Source organism: Eulemur rufifrons, chromosome 2 (genome assembly GCF_041146395.1).
Source record: "Eulemur rufifrons isolate Redbay chromosome 2, OSU_ERuf_1, whole genome shotgun sequence".
In the NCBI taxonomy this organism is placed as follows: domain Eukaryota; kingdom Metazoa; phylum Chordata; class Mammalia; order Primates; family Lemuridae; genus Eulemur; species Eulemur rufifrons.
This window is the reverse complement of record NC_090984.1, coordinates 81,624,463-81,652,043: the sequence shown is the minus strand read 5'-3', so window position 1 is coordinate 81,652,043 and position 27,581 is coordinate 81,624,463. Positions and strand designations below refer to the sequence as shown.

Sequence of the window (27,581 nt, the reverse complement as noted above, 5' to 3'; positions counted from 1 at the left end):
ATGGGCAGTGCAGGTCCAGATCATATTAAATCTTTTATTGTTGTTTTCTGAATATTTAAAACTTATAATCGTTCTTAAAATTTCTGTTCATTATTCCCTTTGCTGCATCAAGTGAATTATACTTCTCCCAATTCTTTCCAAATCATGAAGGTATTTGTGTGATGTGATAATGGTGTTAGATATGTTACAATTCTTTACCATGTAAGATTCTGGTTGGTTTGTGTTGATGTTATTGCTTTTAATTCTATTTATATATAAATAGCTAGTTTCCCATAGGACTTGTAAACTAATATGCCATTTTAATTGGCTTGTCAATGAGTGTTTTACTCTTGTAATACTCATTGGTTTTATGATAAAAATTTTATTAATAGTTTATCATTGTTGTCTTCCCATTGATTATATATCAGTGTTTTCCCTAGAAGTATTAATAATAGAACTTGGGAAAAATCTATCATGGCTGGAAACATTTTAAACAATTCATGATATAATTCTACCGTAAATCAAAGAAAAGCATTACAGCGTTTTAATATGAGTTTCTCAACTGGAGATTTGCCCTATCACAAAATATGTTCATGCCTCTGTGTAACATCTTACATAAAAATATTTTGCTTATGATTGGGAAATTTAATTTATTAAAGCAGAAAACCTAAATTTTCTGTAGATTCCAGGACAAGAGGAATTTTGGAAACTAGTTTTTTCTTTACTATTTTGTGTACTGGATATTACATGCCAGTTGTTAAGATTTAATATTTTCAAGAGAGATTCTAACATATGTAGATCCTTAGTTCCTTTTTTTTTTTTTTTATGGAAACACACTGGTACCTTAACTTTTTCAGATGTGCCACATTATTTAGGGAATTGTAATTGTTACATAAAAGTTTTATTCATCCTAGGCTACCATCTTTTCTTGCCAGTAAATCTTGGAATAATTACAAAGATCCTCCTGGATAAAAGAGTACCTTTAAATAACCTTTTTTTTGTTTGTTTGTTTTGAGACAGAGTCTCGCTCTGTTGCCCGGGCTAGAGTGAGTGCCATGGTGTCAGCCTCGCTCACAGCAACCTCAAACTCCTGGGCTTAAGTGATCCTACTGCCTCAGCCTCCCAAGTAGCTGGGACTATAGGCATGCGCTACCATGCCCAGCTGATTTTTTCTATATATATTTTTAGTTGGCCAGATAATTTGTTTCTATTTTTTTTTAGTAGAGACGGGGGTCTCGCTCTTGCTCAGGCTGGTCTCGAACTCCTGACCTTGAGCGATCCACCCGCCTCGGCCTCCCAGAGTGCTAGGATTACAGGCGTGAGCCACCGCGTCCGGCTACCTTTAAATCACCTCTTAAAAATAAAACCAGTAACTGTGTTTTTTATTTGTCACAGTTAGTGAAACACATGTGATTTGTCATGGTCAAATACTTTTATTTTTATTGAGCTAAATTATGTTCCCAGAATATTCTTGCATTAACTTTTTACACAGCCAACATTCTAATAAGACATATGAATAATTTTTAATCACTTTCCTCCATCACCTTTATGTTTTTCTAATTCTATTTAATTATCTCTAATACTTACATTATAAGAATTGGTTAAATACTAAGAATTTTATATAAGAATTGACTCACAGATTCTAAATATTCAATATGTGGCTAAATTTTGGGTTGTGGGGGTTTGTTTTTAAAAATTAATTTTGCAATAAGGAAAGTGTAAACATGAATGAAAGATGTTTGCTTAATAGTTAATTCTGAATGTATAACAGTATTTAAATAACAATATTTTTTATCCAAAAACCCAATTATATATGTTTTTATGATTTTATTCATTTAAAAAACAAAAGATACAGCATTTGAAAGACAAATTAATATACCAATATCCAACTTATCAGAAGTTAGCCCATGTTTAAATAAATGCCTATTATATTAATATATACGTATATATCTTTGAAAATTTGCATAACTTGCCTCAGTAAATTACTTTAGCTTAGGCATGTCTTAGTCACAGAAATTTTGAGAAATAAAGTGGAATTTTGCACTAGGCCCTTGAATAGCCTTACATTATCATTTATTAAAAATAGTTAAGGGAAATTTATAGTGAAACACTGTGCTTTATTTTAGTTTCAGTTCTCCCTTATCTTTTTTAGTATGCCTTCAAGACAGCGTGTTGGCTTTCTGGAAACATGGGATGCAGGGTAAAAGCTTCAAGTCAGATGAGGTAAGATTTCTCAAATACCTTCACTGACTCTCACTAATGATTTGAAATGTTGAAATGTTCATTTTATGCATTTCCTTTCTGAGCCCACATTACTGTGTTTAGTGCCTTTAATGCTATGAACTGATAGAACAAAGAGCCAGTATTTTCCTTTCAAATATGTTCTCTGTTGTATTTTGAAATTCTCAGTGGCCATAAGGAATTGCAAAATGTAAGTGTACACAATTTCATTCCTCTAAAGTAATTTATAGATAGGGTTGCTAAATGTGCTAAACTTTCTCAAATTTAATAAGCATTTTCCATAATCTATAAATATGTAGCTTCTTTTTTAATGTTATATTTAAAATTCCAAATTAATATGTAGTGGATCATAGAACTAAGGAAAATCTAAGAAAATTAACTCATTTAGTAGAGTACCAACTATGTAAATAATATCAAATGCATATGTAAGACCTATTATGTTCCAGGCACATTCCAAATATTAGCTCATTTAAGGCTCAAAATAATTCAGAAGTGATAGATACCATTCATATTCCCATATTGATAGGCACAGAGTGTTTGAGTGACTTGCCTGGAGTGGCAGAGCCTGGATTTGAAGGGCTTCCATAAATCATTTCTAGCTGAGATAATCAGGATACATTTGATACAGGAGATGAAATTTGGGCTTCCAAATTGAGGGATGAATCCTAATAGTTAAGATAGTACTAACAGAGATGTTTCCCATTTATGTGATTACCTGTGTGATTCTTCTGCACCATGGCCTCACAAATTTGTGAACTTACCTTAAAGCCCAAAATCATCTTCTATTTGAATTTACCTTTAGTTTTATTCACACTCTTATTTATATATTAATAAATATTCCCACCTCTTATATGAATGTAGAATTAGAATGCTTTCAGGAGAAAATGACATCAATCAGCTTTGAATATTTCAGTTTATCTAGTTATTGACCCATGTCACTAAATGTCACCAGGTCCCTATACTTGATGAAACTTACAGTCATACTTACTACCGTAGATTAATTGTTCTTAAATGCTGTTTTCATTGTGTCACTCCTATGATTAGAATTCTACAGAAGATACCTGTTTCTCACCATATCAAGCACTAATTCTATTTCCTAAGTCTCCATTATATTAATAATAACTCATCTTGCTTAGCTCTTTCTTTCTGCTTATGTTCTCATCCTTCAAGTTGGGCCTAGGTGAAATCTTAACCTCTTTGGTGAGGTAATATTCAGCCACTCCAGTCCACAATGATTGGAACATCTCTGAACTTAATAATCTAAAAATCAGCTCTACCTAGCATAGCACCTAATTTATTTTGATTCAAGTTTATTAATTCTATCTTCCCAGCTAGACTGCAAACTCCTTGATACCAGACTATTTTTATACTATGTCCATATTCTCTTAGTTTGGATTCCTCTAAAAGCAGACAAGGACTCAAGTGCAGGTAGTTTATTTGGGAGTAGATTCCAGAAAACAAATGTGGAATGAAGAATGTAAAATGGAGAGGGGCAAAAAGCCAATAAAGAGCACATTAATAAGCTGGTTCTCACTGTGGGCAACCAGGGCTTCATCCAGTAGACCATTGAGGAATGGGGTAGAGTACACCTCAGAACTGACTCATTTGTATGTGGGGAAGCTGGAGCATTTATGTGCCAGCTCTTATCCCATGTTGGTTAAGAGTTGCCCACATGGGTAAAAACTCCCCACACTTTGGGATAGTACCTGCACATGGCTGAACACCTTCTGCAGCTTTGGAGAAAGCAGAGCAGAGTATAACATAGTATGCACTACCACAAGACACTGCATGTGACACTGTCCACCACAGCTATGCTGAAATCAGGTGGGCCACGGGGATGCCACCTCAAGCATATGCACTGTGATATAAAGGGAAGAGCAGGGGCTCCCTAGTCTTGCAAACCTGTATTCCTAGCTTGATTCTACCAGTTATATGACCTTGAACAAGTTACTTAACCTCTCTGAATCTTAGTTTCTTCCTCAATAATATGAGAATTATAGTGCATATCCCAAAGAGTTCTTTTTAGGAGAGTGCTGACCCATGCCAAATATTCCATAAATATTGGTTCATTTCTACTAATAGGCAGCCAAAAGAAAACTTAATGAAATTCATTTTATTTGGGGAAGTGAGTCTATCAAAAATTATTCATTCTGTTTAATAATTGCTCTAAATTATTTTTAAAGTATTATTTAAGCACTATGGAGACTAAAGTGTAACTAATATTTTCTTTCATAGGTTACCCAGGAGATTTCAGATGAAACAAGAGTTTTCCGCCTATTAGGATCAGACAGGTAATAGTTGGTTGTATTAATTTAATTACCAAAGGAGTTCAAAGGTTGTGCTCTTAATTATACTCTCAGCCTTTAAATGTGTTTCAAACAGAACTGTTAGAGGACTCATTGACTTGGAGAAATTTCTTTGTATCTTTATTGAGAGGTGGATATTTTAATAAGTTGATTAGGCAATCTTTTGTCAGTATGAGGATCATGATTCTAGAGAAAGTTATACTCAACCAAAACAAAATGTGCTAATGTAGGTGTTTATGTCCCTAATACCATGACATATATTTCAGGCTCCTTTGTTTTCATCATTTCTTCCTGGTGTGTTACCTTGTATTAACTATTACAAATATGTACCTCTTGATATTTGCTTTTATATCAGAGATGTTCGACTCAGTTTCTGAGGTCGATCTAAGTTAGAAGAAATTACGAGGCCTCTTTGTGATCAAAATGAATGACAAGTTCCAAAACTGTGCCATCTTAACGAAAAAAATTTAATAGCTTTTATTCTCCAAAGTCTATTGTCTACCTCTATAACTAATAAAATACCCATTCCTTCCTGTTTTCCCACCAGAAGTTGTTAATGCAGCAAAACTAGCTATAGTAGTATGTATTAGTTCTGAGACAAGGATTAAGAACCTCCAGACTTCAAGTTCACAAATTTATTGCTTAAATATTAGACACTTGTGGAAGGGACGTTCTGGAGTTACAACTCCATAAAAATTTTGAAGAGAGTTTTATAAGGAGAAAAGGGATTTTTTTTTTAAAAATGCTGACTACCTTAGTGAATAGAAAAGGTAAGCCACAAAGCATGGCAACTTGGTTACTAGTCCAGCAAAAAAAAGAAAGTAAGAAAGAAAGAATTTGAGGATCACTTGGTAAATGACTGTAGAACTAGACTAGGAGTTTCTCTACTTCTGAATTATGGATGATCCAATGATCCTGGTGCAAGTAACACATTTTAATGAGACATAGTGTCAGAATTCTGCTTGATAGGGGGTTGGTATCAGAAGCTGTTTTTCTTAGTTGCTTGTTTCCTTCCGCCTCTTCCTCTCAGTTTTCTTCTTCACTGTTCCCTTCTTTGTACGTATTCTCTCAACCTTCTTTCACTATGTGCTTTAAAAAAAAAAAAATAACTTTTTTCAGACCACTGCCTTGTTCTAATCTTTTTACTTGAGCATCTCCTTGATTTTAAGATAGATATCTTAACCAAAGTTTCGGTTGAAAATTTATTTTGTTGTTTAAATACAGATGTTTGTATTTAGCAAAAAGAAAAAAAACCTAAGTATGTCAAAATATTAATAGTGTTTAACTGGGCAGTTGTATTATAGGTCATTTTATTTTACTCTTCTACTTTTCTGTAATGTATAATATAAAGTATATATTATTTTTTATTGTTTATTACAAAAGTAATAAGCTAGTTGTAGAAAATTTACATACTAGAAAAAAATAAAGTATATGTACAGTCTCTCCTCCTGCTCCCCCTCTAGACTTTTTTCTCTGCATAGATACATTATTTTTTAGTTTGTTCTCAAACTCTTCTTCCCCACAATTAAAATGCTATGGTATGGCACTAGATTGATTTTTTTTTTTTTCTTTCTTTCCATCAGTCGTTTGATTGGACTGCTTTCCTTACCTTTTCCAGTGAAAAGGGAGAGGAGTCTCATTTCATACTTTTTTTAAATCATTTGTTTTCTGATACCTTGAAGAACAGTTTGGATGAGTGTCTCTTAGAGTCCTATTTTATTCTCTCAGCCTTTTTTCTGTCCTCTTCTTGTTAGTGTAAATTCCTAAAGCACTATTATACCTTTTGTTAACATATATGACTATGCAAGTTTGGTTTTAGTTGGAATAAGATAGACTAAAATATTTTCAATATTTCAACATTATTTCAAGTTATTTTTAAGCTTTAAAATGTAAAGCTGAATTTGATAGTGTATCTGTAATCTTTATGTATTTTATGAGCCTTTTGTTTTGGTTTAATTGCAGGGTTGTCGTTTTGGAAAGTAGGCCAACAGAAAATCCTACGGCACACAGCAATCTCTACATCTTGGCTGGACACGAAAATAGTTACTAAGCAACAGAAACGGATCTCAAATGACAGGAAAATGAATATACTCTATTGAAAGCAAAAAATTTTAAGGAAATTCAATACAAACTGCGCTATGACTTGCTTTAACTTTTATGGGTTATATCTCAAATGATCTGTACTTTAGGGTAGAATTCAGTATTTTCTACAGCTGGAAACAGCTAGTCTATCTCTTGCCACTGTGTGGTGGTTATATCAAGTTTGCTTAATAAAAGCTATTTGACAAATAGTACTCTAGTTCCAGGAAACACAGTCTTTTTTTAAAAAAATAATGTTTGTAACAAGGGTGCCATGGTATTTTTAGATAACTCATGATTATCCTGAGAGATAAATTTAGTTACCGTTTTATCATTTTATACCATGTCTTACTCCTTCTTAATGAACATAATTTGATAAAGAAATTATCAAATAAGGCTTTCACTTTTATATTGGCCATTCTGTATGTTTTTGTAAAATAGAATATTTAATCTTTATTTATTAATCTCTTGCTGGAGTGGTGTAATGTATCTAACTTTTAGCAAAGGAGGGTTGCAGAGCAGCTTAAATTGTTTTATAATGTATAAAAATTTTGTTTACCTTTTGAAAGTAGTATTTTGTTTGGAGGTTCAACACATACATTCAATTTTGTTTAACAAAAGTATTTTGTAATACAAGTTCATGCAGAATTACCTTTAAAGGGAATTTTGTGTTTTCAACTATTAATACAAATAGTTGTACCCTTACAGAAGATATTGATGATGGTTGAAATATCCTTAGAAAGGGGTGTGTATGTCTTCATGTGACTACCATGTGTATGTATTCTTGACAAGCAGTATAATATACCTGTGATTTTTTTTTTTTTACATTAGGGATAATATATAAGAAATTAATCTTCATTTATATTATCATCCCTAATGTGGGGGGGGGGAGTATTTAACTACCCACGATATGTATTTTACTTATACTATGCCAGAGGGGAAACTGTAAAGCAATTACACATGTAATCTTGGGCTTTTCATATATGTAGGTGTTCATTTTGAGTAGGTTTAAGAAGAAAAAGATCTTTAAATGAATTCAATTCCTGATGGGATAGAACAAATAAGTATTATAAAAGCCAGTATTCTAAAAATAAGAAAGGATGGGTCATTTTTTAGTTCAGTTTTCTCTTGCTATTGTTAGTATTCAAAATTAAACTGTTACATCGGTACCTGTTGTCTTAATGCAGTTATTGAGAACAGTTAGCATTGAGATGATGAACAAGTGGTTGGCAATAGCAAACTATAGAATTATTCTGACCAGTTACTTGAGAGGAAAACGATATAACTATCTCATTCAATATATAGCAGTTATGTAAAATAATTATTATTCTCATCTCCATTTTTCAGATGAAGAAAAAGGGTTTAGCAAGGTTAAGAGATCTACCCAATTCACATAGCAATTTAGTGGTTGAGCCAGACCATGAGTCTTCTGACTCTGTTCTTTTCACTATGCAAATGCAAACAATAAAATATTATACAAATGAAATATAAAGTTATTTGTTCTTTAAAAATGCACATGTGATATGATTTCAGTAAGTGTGTGCCTGTTTATTTTAGATATGTTAAATGGCGCCTCTAGAACAAGGAACACTAATACGATAGATGGCAGGGGTCTATCCTCGGGGAACATTTATGTGATAGATACAATGACCAACATCCTCTTTGCTCACTGAATCCTGGCAGCCAGATCTTCACCATCCTAACAGAATATTGGAAGAGTCTTCTCTGTGAAATCTGGCCAGTGCATGTAAAAAGACCTCATTAAGATCCTGATGTCAGAGGCATCTTGGCTAAACTTCCCAGCTAAATAACACTACAGTGAAAATCACGGTAGGCCTGCCCACCAGCCCACACGTCACGTCCAGAGCTTGCAGTCAGTCTTTTAGTCCTATGCTATTAAAAATGAGCAGACAAAACAAAACAAAATCAGCAAGCAACCAAGAATTATAAGAAGTCTGAGCAAAGCCTCTGCATGAAAAAGAGAAAACAGTCAGGGAAAAAAGCACTTAGAGAAAACAGACTATGCAGGGTAAGGAAAATGTCAAAAGAAAAAATATCTTCAGAAAGTTGTTGTAACCATGAATTAAGAACAGAATACTTTTAAAAAGAGCTTTCAAAAAAACAAGAAGAGCTCTTGGAAAATAATACGATAGTATAGCTGAATAATTCAATTAGAAGTTTTAGAATATAAAGTTGAGGAAATTTGTCAAAAAATAAAGCAAAAAGACAAATAAATGGAAATATTGAAGGAAAAAAATTAACAGCCCAGTAAGCCCAATATCCAATCTCCCAGAGTTCCAAAAAGAACAGAGAAAATAGAGAAGAAATCAATAGAGTATTTCAATAAGTTTTTCTAGTATTGAAGAACATCAGATTCTAGATTAAAAACACATAGTGGATGACAAAGATCTAGACCAAAGCATAGCATTATGAAATTTCAAGGACACTGCAGTCAAAGAGAAGATCTATGTTTCCAGAGAAAAAGTGCAGGTCAGACACCAAGGCATGAGAATCAGAATAGCTTCAAATTTCAATAAAAGCAATGCCTTCAAACTTTGAAAGAAATTTCCAACCTGAAATTCAGTATCCAACTAAATGTTACATAAAGGTAAAATGAAGATGCTTTTAGTCATGCAAGATCTCAACAGATTTACCTCCCATATGCCCCTTCTCAAGAAGCTAATAGAGGATGTGCTTCATAAAAATAAGGGTATAAACCAAGCAAAATGAAGACAGGATGCAGAAAATGGGATTCAGCACAGGAGAGAGATGAAGGAAATACACAGACGAAGGTGATGGAGTATCTGAGGATGAACACTGCACTAGGCATAGAGAATATACTGAAGCATATCAGAAGATCCTGATGATACTTTTTCAGAAAGATTAAACTAATAAAATATCTGACGCATCTCAGTATCTTAAGAGTTAGACAATCAGCAGAGTAAGAGCTTCCTCCTCTAATAAAGCCTGAGTCAAGAACATGAGTTAGTTTATTTTAGAGATCCCAGAAAATATGAGTGAAGGACTTGTGATATTGAGGTGGAGAAGGTGGAAAAGTCAATAAAAGGGCGCACTATTGAGGTCATTGCTGTGTAGACACCAGGTCCACAAAGAAGCTATGTGATAGTGCCCAGAAATGTCTCCTGAAAGCCAAGTGGCTGGAGCATTTATCTGTAGACTGTCATTCCTCACTGGTTAAGTTGCTGCCAAGAGCATTATCTTCTTACATATGGGGCAGCTTGTACATGGGCCAACTAAGCTCCATAAGCATCCAAAAAAGCCCTGAGGCAGAAAGCTGAAAGAGTGTGAAATGAGTCTTAGTTCCCATGGAACTGTCTACTGCCTCTGGCTGAAATCAAAGGTGGGTGGAGGAGATGTTTTTCAAGGCCCCAGAGTTCAATGAGTGATGATACTTATTCTAAGCAAAAACTTCTCTAAGATTGAAATCAAGCAAAAAACTAGCAATTATTAACTCCAGGAAAGTAAAGTGTTATGCAGAAAAGAAAAAGTAAACTATGATCAGTGGCTGAATGTCATAAGAATATTAATAGTAAATATTACTCTAATCAAATTACAACATAATTATATTGGGAGAAGACATAGTGGTATAAGGTAGAAAAAGTTGTCTCAATCCTGTCTTCCACAGTGGGAAATCAATGGATAATATCTAAAAATTAAAAATCAAGGGATTACATCAAACTAAAAGACTGTACAACAAAGGAAACAACAGAGCGAAGAGACAACATACAGAATGAGAGAAAATATTTGCAAACTATACATCTGGTTAATATCCAAAATATATAATGAACTCAGGTCAATAACAGGGAGACATCCCAATTTAAAAATGAGTGAAGGACCTGAATAGACATTTCTCAGAAGAAGACCTACAAATGGCCAACATACTGTATATGAAAAAAAATGCTTAACATCAGTAATCAGGGAAATGCAAATGAAATAACACCTGACCTTGTTACAATGGCTGCTATAAAAAAGATGAAAGATAAGTGCTGGCAAAGGGAACCATTGCACAGTGTTGGTGGGAATGTAAATTAGTACAGCCATTAAGGAAACCAATATGGAGGTTCCTCAAAATATTAAAAATGGAACTAACATATGATCCAGAACTACCACTACCGAATATACATCCAAAAGAAATAAAATCAATATGTCAAAGGGATAGCTGCGCTCCCATGTCCATTCACAATTGCCAAGACATGGAATCAACCTAAGTGTCAACATAGATGAACCTGGAGGACATTATGTTAAGTGCAACGAGTCAGGCACAAAAAGACAAATACTGCATGATCTCACTTTTATGTGGAATCTAAAAAAGTAGAATTCATCGAGAGTAGAATGGTGGTTATGGGGGCCACAGTATGGGATTGGGGAGATGTTGATCAAAGGATACAAAATTTCAGTTAGGATTTTTGTTTTAAAGATTATTTAGTGACATGGAAATAAAATAATCTGATAAAAGATGGAAAAGTTTTTTCTGAGGAAGGAAGGATGGGGGAAGGATATGCTTTTTTTTGGTAATGACCTTTTACAAGACTACTAGATTCTTTATGTGCATGTATACATGATTTTTTAATGCTAAAGGAAACTTTAAATAAGAGCATGAACCCCTACCTGACAGAAACAGTATGAACAAATATGCAACGAATCCAGATTATTAATATTGTCCCTTACACATAGTAGGCATTCAATAAATATTGGTTACAGCTAACATAAGCATAATGTGGAAAGAGGCAAAAGTAATTAGAGAAAAAAAGCTGGGTGAAGTAAATCCAGAAGCTCTTATGAGAGAAAGCATTTTCAGCAAACGACTTTTTTTGGCTAAGCCTCCTATCCAGCCTTTGCTCCCACTATTCTGCCAAGCACCTGGCACACTGGCATATAGAGGCCGCGATCAGTCCAGCTTCATTGCTTGACTCATGATGGCTCTTCCTGGAATGCTCTTTTTTTAACCAAAAATTTAAATCCTTTACTTCACTCAAAGGCATTCAGTTCAATCCGTAAATTTCTGTAACAACTCTGCCTAATCCAGATAATTTTCTGTTTCTCAGAATTTCTACAATACATATGTAGATTGTACATTTGTATGTAACAGTCAATTGCCACTTACCAGCTGAACCACTTACCACTCACCTTAGACAATTTACTCAACCTCTTTGGGCCTCCATTTCCCTATCTGTTGATTGGAAATAATGGCCACTTCATATGAGTGTTAGGAGGAGTAAATGACATAATGAACATTACTTTCTTATATAGTGACTCATTTAAAAAAAAAAAAATTGGCTCCTTTATTTTTCACCAGAAAGTTCATTAAGGACATAAAAGGTACATTTTCATTCTTTAGATCCTTTCAGTATGTCATATTGGTAGACTTTACATGGGGCTTTTAAAGTTTTTTCTAATTCTTTATATGGCTTTTCATTATAGAAATAACCAATATCTGTATCAGATGTCCAATAAACTTTCCCACACCAACCCTAGCAGAAGGGATCATTCTAGGTTTTATTTCAGACTGTTCCAAGTGGCTCTTATTTAGGAGAAGAGCAAGAAATATTGTCCCCTATGTTGACATGGGGAACAAATCAAATATTCTCATCCTTACCACTTGTTAGTCATCATACTAGAAGTTCAATAAACAAAAAAACTTAAGAAAAAGAAATTAAAAAGTTAAAGGATTTGTAAAGGAATAAAAATGTCATTTGCAATTAAATTGTTCACAATTGAGTGAATTTATAAAAGCAGCTGGACACACTGTCAAATATATATATATATATACCTGCAATAAAGAAAATGAACTTTTTAAATGATACCATTTATAATACAAAAACCTATCAAATACCTAAGAATGAATAAAATGAAAAGTGTAAGATCTCTATGCTGAAAACTGCAAAACAATACTGAAAGAAATTAGACCAAAATAAATAGCAGATTACACCATATTTTAATGAATTACAAGGTTCTCAGTATTATGAAAATGTCAATCTGTGTGGTCCCAGTAGGTATCTTGTGGATTGACAAGTAGATTCTAAAATCACATAAGATGCAAACGGCCAGGAGTAGTCAAGGCAATCTCTTTTTTTTGTTTGTTTTTGAGACAGAGTCTCACTCTGTTGCCCAGGCTAGAGTGCTGTGGCGTCAGCCTCGCTCACAGCAACCTCAAACTCCTGGGCTCAAGCAATCCTCCTGCCTCAGCCTCCCGAGTAGCAGGGACCACAGATATGCGCCACCATGCCCGGCTAATTTTTTCTATATATATTTTTAGTTATCCATATAATTTCTTTCTATTTTTAGTAGAGATGGGGTCTCGCTCTTGCTCAGGCTGGTCTCGAACTCCTGAGCGCAAACAATCCACCCACCTTGGCCTCCCAGAGTGCTAGGATTACAAGCGTGAGCCACCACGCCTGGCCTGTCAAGGCAATCTTGAAGAAGAAAAACAAACCTGGGAGTTGTAGGCTACCAAATTTCCAAGAGTTATAAAAATTTACTATTGCAGTTAGGATAGTATGACATTAGCACAAAGATAGACAAGTCAATGAAATACAATCACAAGAGCCTGGAAACAGACCCATGCTTACCTCGTGTATAAGTAGGGTACACTGCAGTGGAGTGAAGGAAAAGATAGCCTTTTTTAAAAGTTATATTGAAAATTTATTGGAAACAATAATGGAAAAATCAAATGAATCTTGACTGCTATCTCACACACTACACAAAAATAAATGCCAGATGGATTGTATATAATCTCAAATATAAAACTATAGCATTTTTAAAAGAAAACGTAATATCTTCATGAACTTAAGATATGCAAAGATTTCTTAAACAGAGAACATTAATCTTTGACTATAAAGAAAAAGTTGGTACGATGGACTTCATTAAAATTAAGATTATCCATCTAAGACATCTTTACAAGAATGAAAAGGTAAGCCACAGAATGGAAAAAGAAACATATTATATATATCCACAAAAGACCTATCCAAAAGATACAAAGAACCTAAAAAATTACCTGTTGGCTACAGTGTACACTGTTCTGATGATCGGTATACGAAAAGCCCTGATTCAGCATCATAAAATTCATCCATGTAAAAAAAAAACACTGTACCCTCTAAATCTATTGAAATTAAAAATACAGGGAAAAAAAGGCAGACAACCCAATAGAAAAATGGGCAAAAGATTTTGAACAGGCTGTCCATAAAAGGAAATGTCCAAGTAGTTAATAAACATGTGGTAATGTATTTAACTTAATTGGTTATCAAAGAAATGCTCCCTTCAACTGGATGCTGGGCTGGTAAAGGCAATAGATGTCCTATGTAGCCATAAACCACCACTTATGAAGCTTAAAAAAACAAAACCACTTACTACGTGAGGGAAGTGGTTCATTTAATCATGATATTTAACCACATGTTCTTTCCTCAGTAATTTTGGTAAGTGTAAGATATAGCACACTATAAATATGGCATTTAATTTTGGGTCTATGACTTCATCCTGGTCATGTTTCTCAAGGCTAAGTCTTCCTGGACTAGTTACTTCACTGTGATTATCTTGTGATGAATAAAAGACACAAGAGAATCTAGAGATTTATGTTAGTCATTGAGCACCTGCCAGGACATCCCAGCCATTTGACATGTAAATGCTCTATATAAAGCACTGGCTCTGTGTCAAGCTTTCAAGTCTATAATTATTTCTCAGTTTGGGGTTTCTGAAAACCCACAGTGGATAACAATGTCCGTTTAAATTCCTTAAAGCCCAATTCCAAAATAACCACCTCCAGGATTTCACAACCTCTTGTGCGTTCTTTAATAAAGCTCCTATTACCTATATAATAGGTAGTTATTATTTTCTATCTTAAGGATAAGGAGCAATGATACTTATATTTGCACCCCCAGCACCTAATAGTTCCTGAAACATAGTATCAAGAATTGTGTGTTCTGTTCTAGAGGTTGGGCATGCTTGTAGCTCTGTCTTGGGTGATGCGAAGGCAATATATGGAACCAAAGCATTTGTACTCACGTAATATTCTGGAATTTAAAAAAAATATTAAATTTTAAAATAGATTAAATAAATCTGAAAACCTATTAAAAATTGTGTGTTTAGTAAATGTTTGTTGTATCAAACTATAATAAAATGAATATCATGAGTCAGTAACAGAGTAACTCATTCATGGGTATAACTCTTAAGAAAATTTTTCTTTGACTCTAAGAGTCTATTTTCTGTAACATGCAGATAAGTTGCAAATACCTGCCAGTTTTCTGAAAATGAGGACAATAGTGGGAGTAAATTAAATATATTGAGCGTGGGTATATCAGTCAGGGTCTAGAAAACAAAACAGACACCACACTACTTTAATAGAAGGGAGTTAATATAGGGAATTGTTACACAATTGAAGGATTGAAAGAGCAAGAATAGCACACTGAGATAATTCGGTGGTAAAGAGCCATTTCCACCAATAGGGTTGGAGGGATTACTAGAACCTGGGGGCTCAGAGGAGACACCCACAATGTTAGTGCTCTGAGCTCTGAGGAGGGCTACTGCCTTCCTGCCACTGGCTTCCAGGGGCTTAGAGGAAGGGCCTCATGAAGCTGGGGCTCAGCCCTTGGGGAGAGGGAGCTGCCTGGACTGATGGCTCTGAAGGTGTGTCATAAGGCTGGTTCTGGAAGGGCAGGAAGAAGCTGCAGCTAGCTACAGAGAACTTGCAAGAAAGGAAGAAGAAACAAAAGCTCTTCTTTTCCTGGTTTCACACAGCCAAGAAAGGGTAGAACCCAGCTATGAGCCCAGGTCTGGTGGGCTCTCGGGCCTTTGCTCGTCCTCCGTCACATGCTGCCTCCTCTTTAGAGATTGTCCCAGGAACAGCAGCACGATGTGGTGGAAACGGTGCTGCTCTGGCAGTAGGAAGCTCTGGGTTCCTCATATAAAAACCTTGGGAGTGTTGATTAGGACTCTGGTAAGCCTTAAGTGAATCCATAAATTTACATATGTTTTCAGTAAAGTATGGAATACATTTTAGTAGTAAATAAAATTCCCACCTGAACAGAAAATAATATGCAGGGATTATTACTGTCACGATGATAATAACAATAAAAGCCAACATGGAAATAGCACACAATTAATCCTCACAATAACTTTCAAAGTAACTCATTTCTACGTTACAGGCGACACAAACGAAACATAAGGTTTAGTAACTTGCCCAAGTTCTCACAGACAGTAGCAGAGCTGGATTTGATCCCAGACTGGCTGGCTCCAGAGTTCATGCTTTTATTGGGAAAATCAGGTCAGATGATACTGTAGAAAAATAAGTATGTTGTTTAAAGTAAAGAATTTTTTTATTATTTTGGAAGAATATTGTTTAAATGCATTTTTTTACAGGGACCTACATGTGGATTCATTTTAGATATCTCACAATAAATATTGTACTTCTAATATTTGACAATGAGCCATTCCTGGAAAGCTATTTACAATAACAGGACTTCTGCATGTGGCTGTCACTATGATCTTCACTCAATCCTTGGCATGCATGCAGTTTAAAGATGATCTTGGGAAATCATTTATATCTTTTCACATCAATAGATGCCTAAAAATTCAATGGTGGACATAGACACATTTTCCATGGTATCTTAGATGCCAGAGGTTTCTGTTTGCACAACCAGTTATTTAGATGCCAATGAGTAAGCAATGAAAGTGTTTCTTGGGGAGCAAGGGTTGATAGGACTTAAGAACTAAATGTACTTCTTAGGAAAAAACAACCATGCTAAAATTCACATGGAATCTCAAGGGGCCCTAAATAGCCAAAACAATCTTGAAAAGAAAGAACAAAGTTGGAGGCCTCACACTTTCTGATTTCATAATATGCTACAAAGCAATAGTAATTAAGAAGGTATGACACTGGCAAAAAGACCATATAGACCAATGGAACAGAACAGAAAGCCCAGAAATAAACCCTTGCATATATGGCCAAATGATTTTCAACAATAGAGCCAAGACTACAAAGTGAGGGAAGAACAATCTCTTCAACAGTGTTGAGAGAACTGGATACCCACATGCAAAAGAATGAAGCTGGACCCTTACCTTGTACCATATATAAAAAATAACTCAAAATGGCTGGGCGTGATGGTTCATGTTTGTAATCCTAGCACTTTGGGAGGCCAAGGCAGGAGGATTGCTTGAGGCCAGGAGTTTGAGATAAGCCTGAGCAAGAGTGAGACCCTGTCTCTACAAAAATTACAAAAGTTAGTTTGGCGTGATGGTGTGCACCTATAGTCCTGGCTACTGGGGAGAGTGAGGTAGAAGGATTGCTTTGAGCCTAGGAGTTTGAGGTTGCAGTGAACTGTCACGATGCCACTGTACTCTAGCCAAGGCAATGAAGTGAGACCCTGTTGAAGGAAGGAAGGGAGGGAGCGATGAAGAGAGGGAGAAAAGGTTTGAGATATTGGATTTGGCAATGATTTCTTGGATATGACACAAAAGGCGCATGTAACAAAAGAAAAAATAGGTTTTGGTTCATGAAGGAGCCAGCAGAAAAAAAAAAAAAAGAAAAAATAGACAAATGGGACTACATCAAACTTTAAAATGTCTGTGAGTCAAAGTAACTAATCAACAGAGTGAAAAGGCAACGTGCAGAACAAAGGAAAGTATTTGTATCATATTTCTGATAAGGGATTAATATGCAGACTATATAAGAAACTTATACAATTCAATAACAACAGCAACGAAACTAAATAACCCAATTAAAATAAATGCAATGGACTTGAACAGACATTTCTCTAAAGAAGATATACAAATGGCCAAAAAGCATATGAAAAGATGCTCAACATCACTAATCATTAGAGAAATACAAATCAAAACCACAATGAAATATTGTCTCACATCCATAAGGATAGCCTATCAAAAGAACAGAAAATAACAAGTGGTGGCAAGGATACAAAGTTAGAACCCTTGTGTGCTACTGGTGGGAATGCAAAATGGTACAGCTGCTATGAAAAACAGTATGATGGTTCCTAAAAAATTAAACATTGGTTTACCACATAATCCAGCAATTCCACTTCTGGGTATATACGCAGAAGAATTCAAAGCCAGATCTTAAAGAGATATTTGCACACCCATGTTCAAAGCATCATTATTTACTTATTTATTTATTTATTTATTTATTTTTTGAGATGGAGTCTCGCTCTGTCACCTGGGCTAGAGTGCCGTGGCTTCAGCCTAGCTCACAGCAACCTCAAACTCCTGGGCTCAAGCAATCCTCCTGCCTCAGCCTAACGAGTAGCTGGGACTACAGGTGCACGCCACGACGTCCAGCTAATTTTTCTATTTTATTTTAGAGACGGGGTCTCACTCTTGCTCAGGCTGGTCTCGAACTCCAGAGCTCAAGGACTCGTCCCACCTTGGCCTCCCAGAGTGTTAGGATTATAGGCATGAGCCATGGTGCCCAGCCAAAGCATCATTATTTATAATAGCCAAGAGGTGGAAGCAACCCTAATGACCATCCATGGATAAATGGATGAAGAAAATGTAGTATTAATATATACACACCATGGAATATTATGCATCTTTAAAAAAAAGAAAGAAATCCTAGCATGTGTTACAACATGGATGCACCCTGAGGACATCATGCTAAGTAAAATTAGCCAGTCACAAAAGGATAAATACTATATAATTCCACTCATATGAAATCAAAATCATAGAAACAGAGAGTAGAAAGGTGGTTACCAAGAGGTGGGGATGGAGGGAATTAGTGTTTAGGGGGTATAGAGTTTCACTTTTGCAAGGTGAAAAAGTTCTAAAGATCTGTTGTGCAACAATGTGAATATCCTGAAACCTATGGAACTGTACACTTAAAAATAATTAATATATGTGTTTTTTACCTCAATAAAAATGAAGCCATTTCAAAGCAAAGAAAGAAAGAAATGTGTTTCTAAAATAATCTGTACAAGGAAAACTATAAAATATTGATGACAAAAATTGAAGAGGACACAAAAAATGGTATGATATTCCATGCTCATGGATTGTAAGAATTAATATTGTTAAAATGACAATACTACCCAAACAATTTACAGATTCAATGCAATCCCTATCAAAATACCAATGACATTCTTCAAGAAATAGAAAACAAAATCCTAAAATTTATATGGAACCACAAAAGACCCTGAATAGTCAAAGCAATCCTAAGCAAAAAGAACAAAGCTGGAGGCATCACACTATCTGACTTCAAAATGTACTACAAAGCTCTACTGACCAAATCAGCATGGTTCCGCCATAAAAACAGACACGTAGACCAATAGAACAGAATAGACATTCTAGACATAGATCCATGCATTTACAACCAACTCATCTTCAACAAATATCCTAAGAACATACAATGGGGAAAGGACAGTCTCTTCAATAAATGGTACTGGGAAAACTGTATATCCATATGCAGAAGAATGGAACTAGACCTCTATCTCTCACCATGCATAAAAATCAAATCAAAATAGGTTAAAGACTTAAATCTAAGACCTGAAACTATAAAACTACTGGAAGAAAACATTGGGAAAATGGTCCTGGACATTGGTCTGGGCAAGGATGTTTTGTGTAAGACCTCAAAAGCACAGACAACCAAAGCAAAAATAGATAAATGGGATCACATCAAGCTGAATACCTTCTGCACAGCAAAGGAAGCAATCAACAAAGAGACAACCCACAGAATGGGAGAAAACACTTGCAAACTACCCATGTGACAAGGGAATAAAAACCAGAATATATAATGAACTCAAACAACTCAGTAGCAAAAATAATAATAATCCGATTAAAATGGGGAAAAGGATCTAAATAGACATTTCTCAAAAGAAGACAAGCAAATGGCAAATAGGTTTATGAAAAAATGCTCAACATTTTCTCTGCTAAACTGTCAGAGAAACACAAATCAAAACAATGAGATATCATGTTACCCAGTTAAAATGGCTTTTATCAAAAAGACAGGCAATAACAGATGCTGGCAAGGATGCAGAGAAAGGGGAACCCTTGTCCACTGTTGGTGGGAATGTAAATTAGTACAGCCACTATGGAGGACAGTGTGGTTCCTCAAAAAACTAAAAATAGAACTACCATATGATCCAGCAATCCCATTACGAGGTATGTATTCAAAAGAAAGGAAATCAATATATTGAAAAACTATCTGTACTTCCATGTTTATTGCAACACTATTCACGATAGGCAAGATTGGGAACCAAGCTAAGTGTCCATCAACAGATGAATGGATAAAGAAAATGTAGTATATACCACAATGGAATATTATTCAGCCATAAAAACGGAATGAAATCCTAGCATTTGCAGCAACATGGATGGAACTGGAGGTCATTATGTTAAGTGAAATAAGCCAAGCACAGAAAGACAAATATCACATGTTCTCACTCATATGTAAGAGCTAAGGAAGCGGATCTTATGAAGATAGAGAGTAGGAGGTTACCAAAGGCCAGGAAGGGTGGTGGTGGGGATGAAGAGACGTTGATTAATGGGTACAAATATATAGTTTAATAGAAAAAATAAGACCTAGTATTAGATAGATCAGTAGGGGACTATAGTTTACAATAATCTATATATTTCAAAATAGCTAAAAGAAACTGAATGGTCCTAGCGTAAAGAAAATACAAATATTTAAGGTGATGGATATCCCAAGTACACTGATTTGATCTTTACAAGTTATATGAATGTATGAAAGTATCACATGTACCCTGAAACTATGTACTTCTATTATGCATCAATAAAAACAAAAAACAATAACAAGCAAAAAGTAATCTGTACAAAAAGACATCTCACTTTATGTAAAGTGAGGAATTTTTTTTTTTTTTTTTTTTTTTTGAGACAGGGTCTCACTCTGTTGCCTGGCTAGAATACAGTGGCATCATCATAGCTCACAGCAACCTCAAACTCCTGGCCTCAAGTGATCCTTCTGCCTCAGCCTCCAGAGTAGCTGAGACTATAGGCGTGGACCACCGTGCCTGGCTAATTTTTGTATTTTTGGTAGAGACAGGATCTATTTTAATATTGGGTTTTCTTAGGGCAGATTTATATTTCTTTAACCACATAATTAGAGCTATCTAACTTGAAGCCATGGTACGCTACAGCAGGATGAAAAGAGTACAACTCAAAATTGAGATCCAGGTTCTAGGCCTGTTTGTTGCCACAAATTTGCTTCTTGACTCTGAACAAGTCATTTAAATTTTCTGTATGTTTCCCCAAATGCCAGATGTGCCCTCTTTCTTCACAGACCCTTGTGAAATGTTTTCAGAAACCAACAGTACAATGTAAACACCAGCCCTCCAAGTTCCCCTATCTTGTTTTCTCCATGGAGGACAGCCCGAGTGAGGAGGCAGGAGAACTCAGTCTGCGTGTTGACACAGTGTTCAATCTTGAGAAGGTCACCTCTTAGTCTCCACTGCCCAGCAGGTATCTGGCACATGTCAGCACTTGGTAAAAGCGTGCTTTCCAAGCTGCTCTTTCTGTGTCACAAGTTTAAGCTGAAATTCAGAAAGTAATGAATGCTCTCTTGTATTTATTCAGTCTCATAAATTTACCTTTTAAAAGACTTTTCCCTAGAATATGACTCCAAAGTCATTAATAGCTCAAAAATGTCCCCAGATTGGCTTATAATTAAGTATGGTTAGCAACCAACTGTCCAAAGTGGCAAATAGATCTGTACTTTGAGGCTTTGAGACTTATTTCCTGAAGAAGGATTGTATTCATTGACTCACCCACTGGTAGCCCAGGGCTGGCCACATAAACCTTCCAGGCTTTTTAGTGTTAATAGTGGTGAGCTCTCATGGCATTTGGGTTTCTTGATCAAAGTATTGGGTAGATCTTTTAAAACCTGGAAATGCAAAAAAGTACTGAGTTTGTTAGGACAGAAACAAAGAAAGTTTTCAGAAGAAAAGGTACTTCAAGAGGATTGGCTTGCCATATATAAAGTACAATAAATACACACAAAATAACTAAGTTTATGTTAATTAGGGGATGAAAACGCTTTATTTTATTGTTGGCTAGGCCCACATATAAAGTCAAGAATGATAGGCTTTTTTAAAATTTAAATTGATTTTCCAGTATTTACACTTATTCACAGTCTATCCTATCTCCAGATAAGGGAGAAAGTTATTTCTATGCCTGGTTTTAGAACGTTTTACCAGTGACTGGTCAAGAAGAACGTGGCTGACTTGTGGCTTCTCTTTAGGTTGTTGAGTATCAGGATTGGACCAGCAGGTCAGCCCCACTGTGGGCTCTCTGGGGCATCCTAGGACAGAGGCCCTTTCTCAAGCCATTCTTAGTTGTTCTAATTCCATTCACCACTGCCAGAGCATGGGCTTTGGAAATAGGCAGCGCTGGGTTTGAAACCTGTCTTTAGCCTTGATAGCAGGATGGTTTTGTCTACAATGACCAATCTCTCAGAGCTTCTAGTTGTATAAATGAGCCAGTTAATAATTCCAGCCAGTTAATAAATCCATGTAAGATTGTTGTAAAGATTAGAGATAATGTGGACATCGAGCCTGAAAAATAAGTATCCCTAAATGGTAGTTATTAAGTATCGTCTGTATGTGCCCTGAAAACAATTTCCTTTCCACATCCACTTAAAGGCAGAGAAAGTAAATTCAAGTATTTCCTCAAGCTGCTATATAGTATCATTTTAAGCTGACAGTGACTCAACTCCCTTTTCCTTGCAGGAAACATAATTGGAGGAAAACAAAACAAAACAAAACAAAGCTTTAAGCATTGCCCCGGGGTTCAGCACTCAGATGAGGCATCAGTGGTCTGCCCAACCTCATGGAGGTTCATTCTCCTGCGTACTGGAGCTGCACACGGATGAAGTTGCTGAACCACGATAAGGAAGCACAATGTGACTCATCTTCCTGGCAGCTTTAAAAAAAGGAGGGTGTTACATTGCACATAATAAGTATTTGGGCCAACTCCCAATGTCCTGTACATTAACTCAAAAATCCTGACGACCACCCAAATGCATTAGGTAGTGTTAGCAAAATGGTTAGGAGCAAAGGTGCATTCCAATTTGACTTCACCTCACTAGCTTTGGGTCCTTAGGCAAGTTACTTACCCTTTCTGACTTGATTTTCTCATCTGAAACCTCAGAATAACATTAATGCCTATCTCTTACAGTTATTGTGAGGCTTCTGTATAAAACATTCTTAGCATAATGCCTGCTATGAAGTAACCACTCATTAAATAATGTTGTTGTTTGTTATTGTATAGGCAATAGTAATTATCTCATACAGGATCAAACACCAGTAAGAAGGTAGAAATCCCAGGCCTCTGACTCTAGATGCCAGGCTCATTCTGTTACCACGTATTACTCTACTGAATGTTTATCATTTCCTTAAATAATTAAAATATTATTGTACTGTTTGTGCTATTCCAGGGACACTGAAGTAGTCTCACTAATTATACAGAGCTGCAAAGAAAAGATCACTATAATGGAAAATAATTTTATTTCACTGTCTTTTGCACTTGTTTAAGACAAAGACCCCACATATCAGACCATTTTTCAGCTTCCCAAGAGCTATGCTATTAATACCAAGGAGTTACACTTCTTTAGTATCAAAACCAGTTTCAGACCTACTGACTGAAAAGATTGTCAATTTGGCAGTATAGAGGCCATGGTATCTTCTCTCTTTTTTGCTAAATGGTGGCGTCAACTGTTTGTCTCCCTTTCAAAGTTGTTCTCTAATATTTTGCTTCAGCTTCCTCCAAACAAACCAACTTGCAGCTGCAAATCACGCTACCTTTCTGGTTCACTGCTACTTGGGCATAAATGACTAGTGCACTGGCTCTTACTTTAACTACCACTAGGCTTGGCACAATTCCAGGGGCCTTGGGTGCTGAACCTTGTAGAGTCCATAAAGTTGATTTTCCAGACTAACTTCATTTAACCTGGTATGAACTTTAGACATGACAGCTCTGAAGAAATTCACACTGACTTTTTCACTTCATTTCAAAATATTTGTTTTCAGGCCCAGGGCTGGGTAAGAAAAAAATATATATATATTTGTTTTCATTGTCAAAAAAAAAAAAAAAAAAAAAATTCACCAACATGGACCATATTCTGGGCCATAAAACAAAACAAAACTTTTCAAGGAATTTAAATCATACACTGTGAACTCTCTGAAAACAATGGAATTAAACTAGAAATCAATAACAGAAAGATATCTGGAAAATTCTCAAATAGTTGGAAATTAAATATTAATAACACACTTCAAAATAATCCATGAGTCAAATAGGAAGTCACAAAGGAAATTAGAAAATATTTGAACTAAATTAAAATGAAAATACAACATATCAAGATTTCTGTGATATATTTAAAGCAGTGCTTAGAGTAAAAATTATGGCATTAAAGGCTTATATTAGAAAAGAAGAAAGATCTAAAATTAATGATCTAGGCTTCCATCTTAAAAAATTAGAAAAATCAGCCAAAAGCAAAGCAAGCAGAAAGAAGAAAATAATGAGATAAAATCAATGAAATTGAAAAACAGAAAAACAATAGAGGAAATCAATTAAATCAAAAGCTGGTTCTTTTAAAAGATCAACAAAATTGATAAGCCCCAGCCAACAGACAAGAAAAAAGGAGAAAAACACTTACCAATATTAAGAATGAAATAGGGAACACCAGTATAGTTCCTACAGACATTAAAAGGATAATATTGTAGGCCGGGCGCGGTGGCTCATGCCTGTAATCCTAGCACTCGGGGAGGCCGAGGCGGGTGGATTGTTTGAGCTCAGGAGTTCGAGACCAGCCTGAGCAAGAGCGAGACCCCGTCTCTACTAAAAATAGAAAGAAATTATCTGGCCAACTAAAATATATATATAGAAAAAATTAGCCGGGCATGGTGGCGTATGCCTGTAGTCCCAGCTACCCGGGAGGCTGAGGCAGTAGGATCGTTTAAGCCCAGGAGTTTGAGGTTGCTGTGAGCTAGGCTGACGCCACGGCACTCACTCTAGCCTGGGCAACAGAGTGAGACTCTGTCTCAAAAAAAAAAAAAAAAGGATAATATTGTAATATTATTATATTAAAAAACTTAATGCCAATAAATTTAATTATTTAGATGAAAGAGACAAATTCCTTGACAGAAACAAACTACCAAAGCTTTCTTGAGAAGATAAACTTCCTATATTTTATTTAAAAATGTAGAATTTGTAGTTAAAATCATTTCAACAAAGAAAACCACAGGCCTAGGTGGCTTTACTGGCAAATTCTACCAAATATTTAAGGAACAAATAATACCAATTTAATGTAAATTGTTCTAGAAAACAGAAAAAGAAACATTTCTCAACTCATGAGATCAACATTACCCTGATACCAAAACTGGGCAAAGACATTACAAGAAAACTATAGATCAATATCTCTCAAAAACATGAATATGAAAATCCTCAAGAAAATATTACTAATCAACTTTGGGAGGCCAAGGCAGGAGGACTGATTGAGGCCAGGAGTTCAAGACCAGCCTAGGCAATGTAGTGAGACTCTGTCTCTACAAAGAATAATAACAATAATAATAATAATAAATTAGCCAGGTATTGTGGCACATGACTATAGTCCCAAGTACTAAGGAGGCTGAGGCAAGAGGATGACTTGAGCCCAGGAGTTCAAGGCTACAGTGAGCTATGATCACACCACTGCACTTCAGCCTGGGTAACAGAGCAAGACCCTGTCTCTTAAAAAAAAAAAAAAAATTACTAGTCAAATCCAGCAATATATTAAAATGATAGAACATCATAAATAAGCTGGATTTATCCCAAGAATGAAAGGTTGGTTCAGCATTTTAAAATCAATGCAATTCACTATATCAACAAACTACGTAAGAAAAATCATATGATCATCTCAACAGATGAAGAAAAGCATTTGACAAAATTCAACATCCGCTCATGATTTTTTAAAAACAAAAATACATCTAAGCAAACTAGGAGGTAAAGATAACTCTACCTGATAAAAGGTTTCTGTGTTATTTACATATTATTATATAACATAATATCAAACATTTATTATCTGACAGTTTCTAGAGGTCAGGAATCAAGGTATGAGTTAGCTGGGTGCCTCTGGCTCAAGCTGTCTCACAAGGTCGAACTTACACCGTGTCAGCTGCGGCTGCGGTCTCATCTGAAAACTCCCTGGAGCGGAAGTGGTGGTGGGGGGCATCCATCATCCTCAAAAGACTGCATTTTGTATGATTGCGTTTCTACGACATTCTGGAAAAGGCAGAACTATAGAGGCAGGAAACAGATCAGTGGTTGCCATTTGCAGAGGATTTCTGAGAGGCTGGCAGACCACTTCTAGGCCATGCCTAGATCTCACCCATCTCTATGCTGCTACTGTACGTCCACCGGCCCTCTCTCCTCCCCGAACCCCACCCAGATTTCCTTGTAGCCCGCGCTGCCTGCCACCAGACTTGCCACCAGTCAGGGTGTTAATTTTCTCTCCTCAGGTATTGCTTCCGGGGCAAGCACCCACGTGGGTACCAGGCGTATGGAATGGGATGGACGACAAAGTGTTGAGGCAGTCTGCCCCGCCACAGTTTACCTTACCTCAGGATTTCCCCAGGTCCGTCAACTTCCCGCCATTGTGCTCAGACCTGAGCAGGAGGAATCAGTGGGTAGAACGATGGGGGGAAAGGAACCTAGAATATTTAAGGCAGGCTCTGTAAATTCCACCTCCCACATCAGAGAGCCCGGTGCGGAGGAACCCTTCCTGCTGATGGGGTAAGTGCTGACATTAACCCATTGCGGCCATCGTACCTTCCTCTGCTTTTTCTCCCTTCTCCCTCTCATCCCTTCACTGATGGTACGGCACTGATCAGGACAGACACACAAGCTGCCTACGAGGCGTTTGCAGGCTAGTCGGGAATATAAGGAATAACCACACGTATTGTAAGATGTGGATGTGTATCCCCAGAGAAGTGCAGACCACATAGGAGAGGCTCTTAGCACAAGCGTCTTCCCAGAAGACATTGTCATAAGCCGCATTTTCCATGACCCGCGGGAGTTGGCGAGTCTTGCAGGTCTGCTCTCCTGGCAGAAGGACGTGCAGGGCCCGGGCCCGCCGTCAGGACGGCGCCTCCCGGGGCCCTTCCCCGCAGCCAGGACGCGGCCGGGCCGGGCGGGAAGCTGAGGCGCGGCGGCCCCGCCCAGGCCGGCCTGGGGCGGGGGCCGGTTCCCATAGGGATCGCGGGCCGCGCCCTCAGGGATCGCCGGGCGCGCCGAGCCGGGCGAGAGGCGGCGAGGCGCGAGTGCGGCCCGGCCCGGGCAGCCGCGGCGCCGCGAGGCCGGGCAGGGAAGGTGGCGAGGGCCGGGGCCCTGCGGGCCGGGCCGCCACGTGGCGCCTCTCGAGGCTGTGCGGCTCGGACCCGGGCGCCGGCGGGACGTGAGGGCGGCGTCTCCCCGCGGCCGCGCTGCCCCAGCTCGGGTCCCGCGTCCGGGGTACGCGGCAGGCGCGCGGGGCGGGCGCCTCACAGGCCCAGGGGTCTACTGCGGCCCGGGCCTCGCCGCCGCCCCCGCGGGAAGCCGGAGGTGTCTTCTTGCTGAGGGAAATGACACCCGAAATTAGAACCGGGGAAGCCCTCAGCCTTCCCGGTTCTTCAGCCGGCTCATGTGTCTTATATCAGATGCATTATAACATTAAAAAGATAGATTATCTTACAACTCTGCTCGCTTTAGGATGACGGGTTACATTTTAACTTGCAGGGTATTTCACAGGCGATTAAAGTTGGGTTACCTAAGGCAGCTAAGTCTAGGCTGTTACCCCTAACCGCGTTGCCATTGCTGAGGGGACGAGTCTCTGAAGACCTGGGTGCATTTCCTAATTCTTTACCAAGTGCTGTTCTCTTCTAGGTCCTTGACGAAGACTCATCGTTGGGTGGGGCTCTAGTTCAGTCCCTTCGTACCACTATTTAACAAGCGACATTTTCAAGCTATGTAAAAATACATTTTAAGATTTATTCCTCTGTA

The 27,581-nt window shown here is 37.1% G+C and overlaps 1 protein-coding gene across 1 annotated transcript in view; it reads left to right on the top strand.

Annotated features, from left to right (window-relative positions):
- The window catches only part of MAP4K5 (mitogen-activated protein kinase kinase kinase kinase 5), a 98,888-nt gene extending 90,797 nt beyond the window's left edge, over positions 1-8,091 (top strand). Inside the window, exons 31-33 of the mRNA XM_069464805.1 lie at positions 2,132-2,202; positions 4,456-4,511; positions 6,489-8,091. Coding sequence (XP_069320906.1) covers positions 2,132-2,202; positions 4,456-4,511; positions 6,489-6,576 — 215 coding nt within the window. The 3' untranslated portion in view covers positions 6,577-8,091. The remainder of the gene's footprint in view (positions 1-2,131; positions 2,203-4,455; positions 4,512-6,488) is intronic.
- Positions 8,092-27,581: the final 19,490 nt, after the last annotated feature.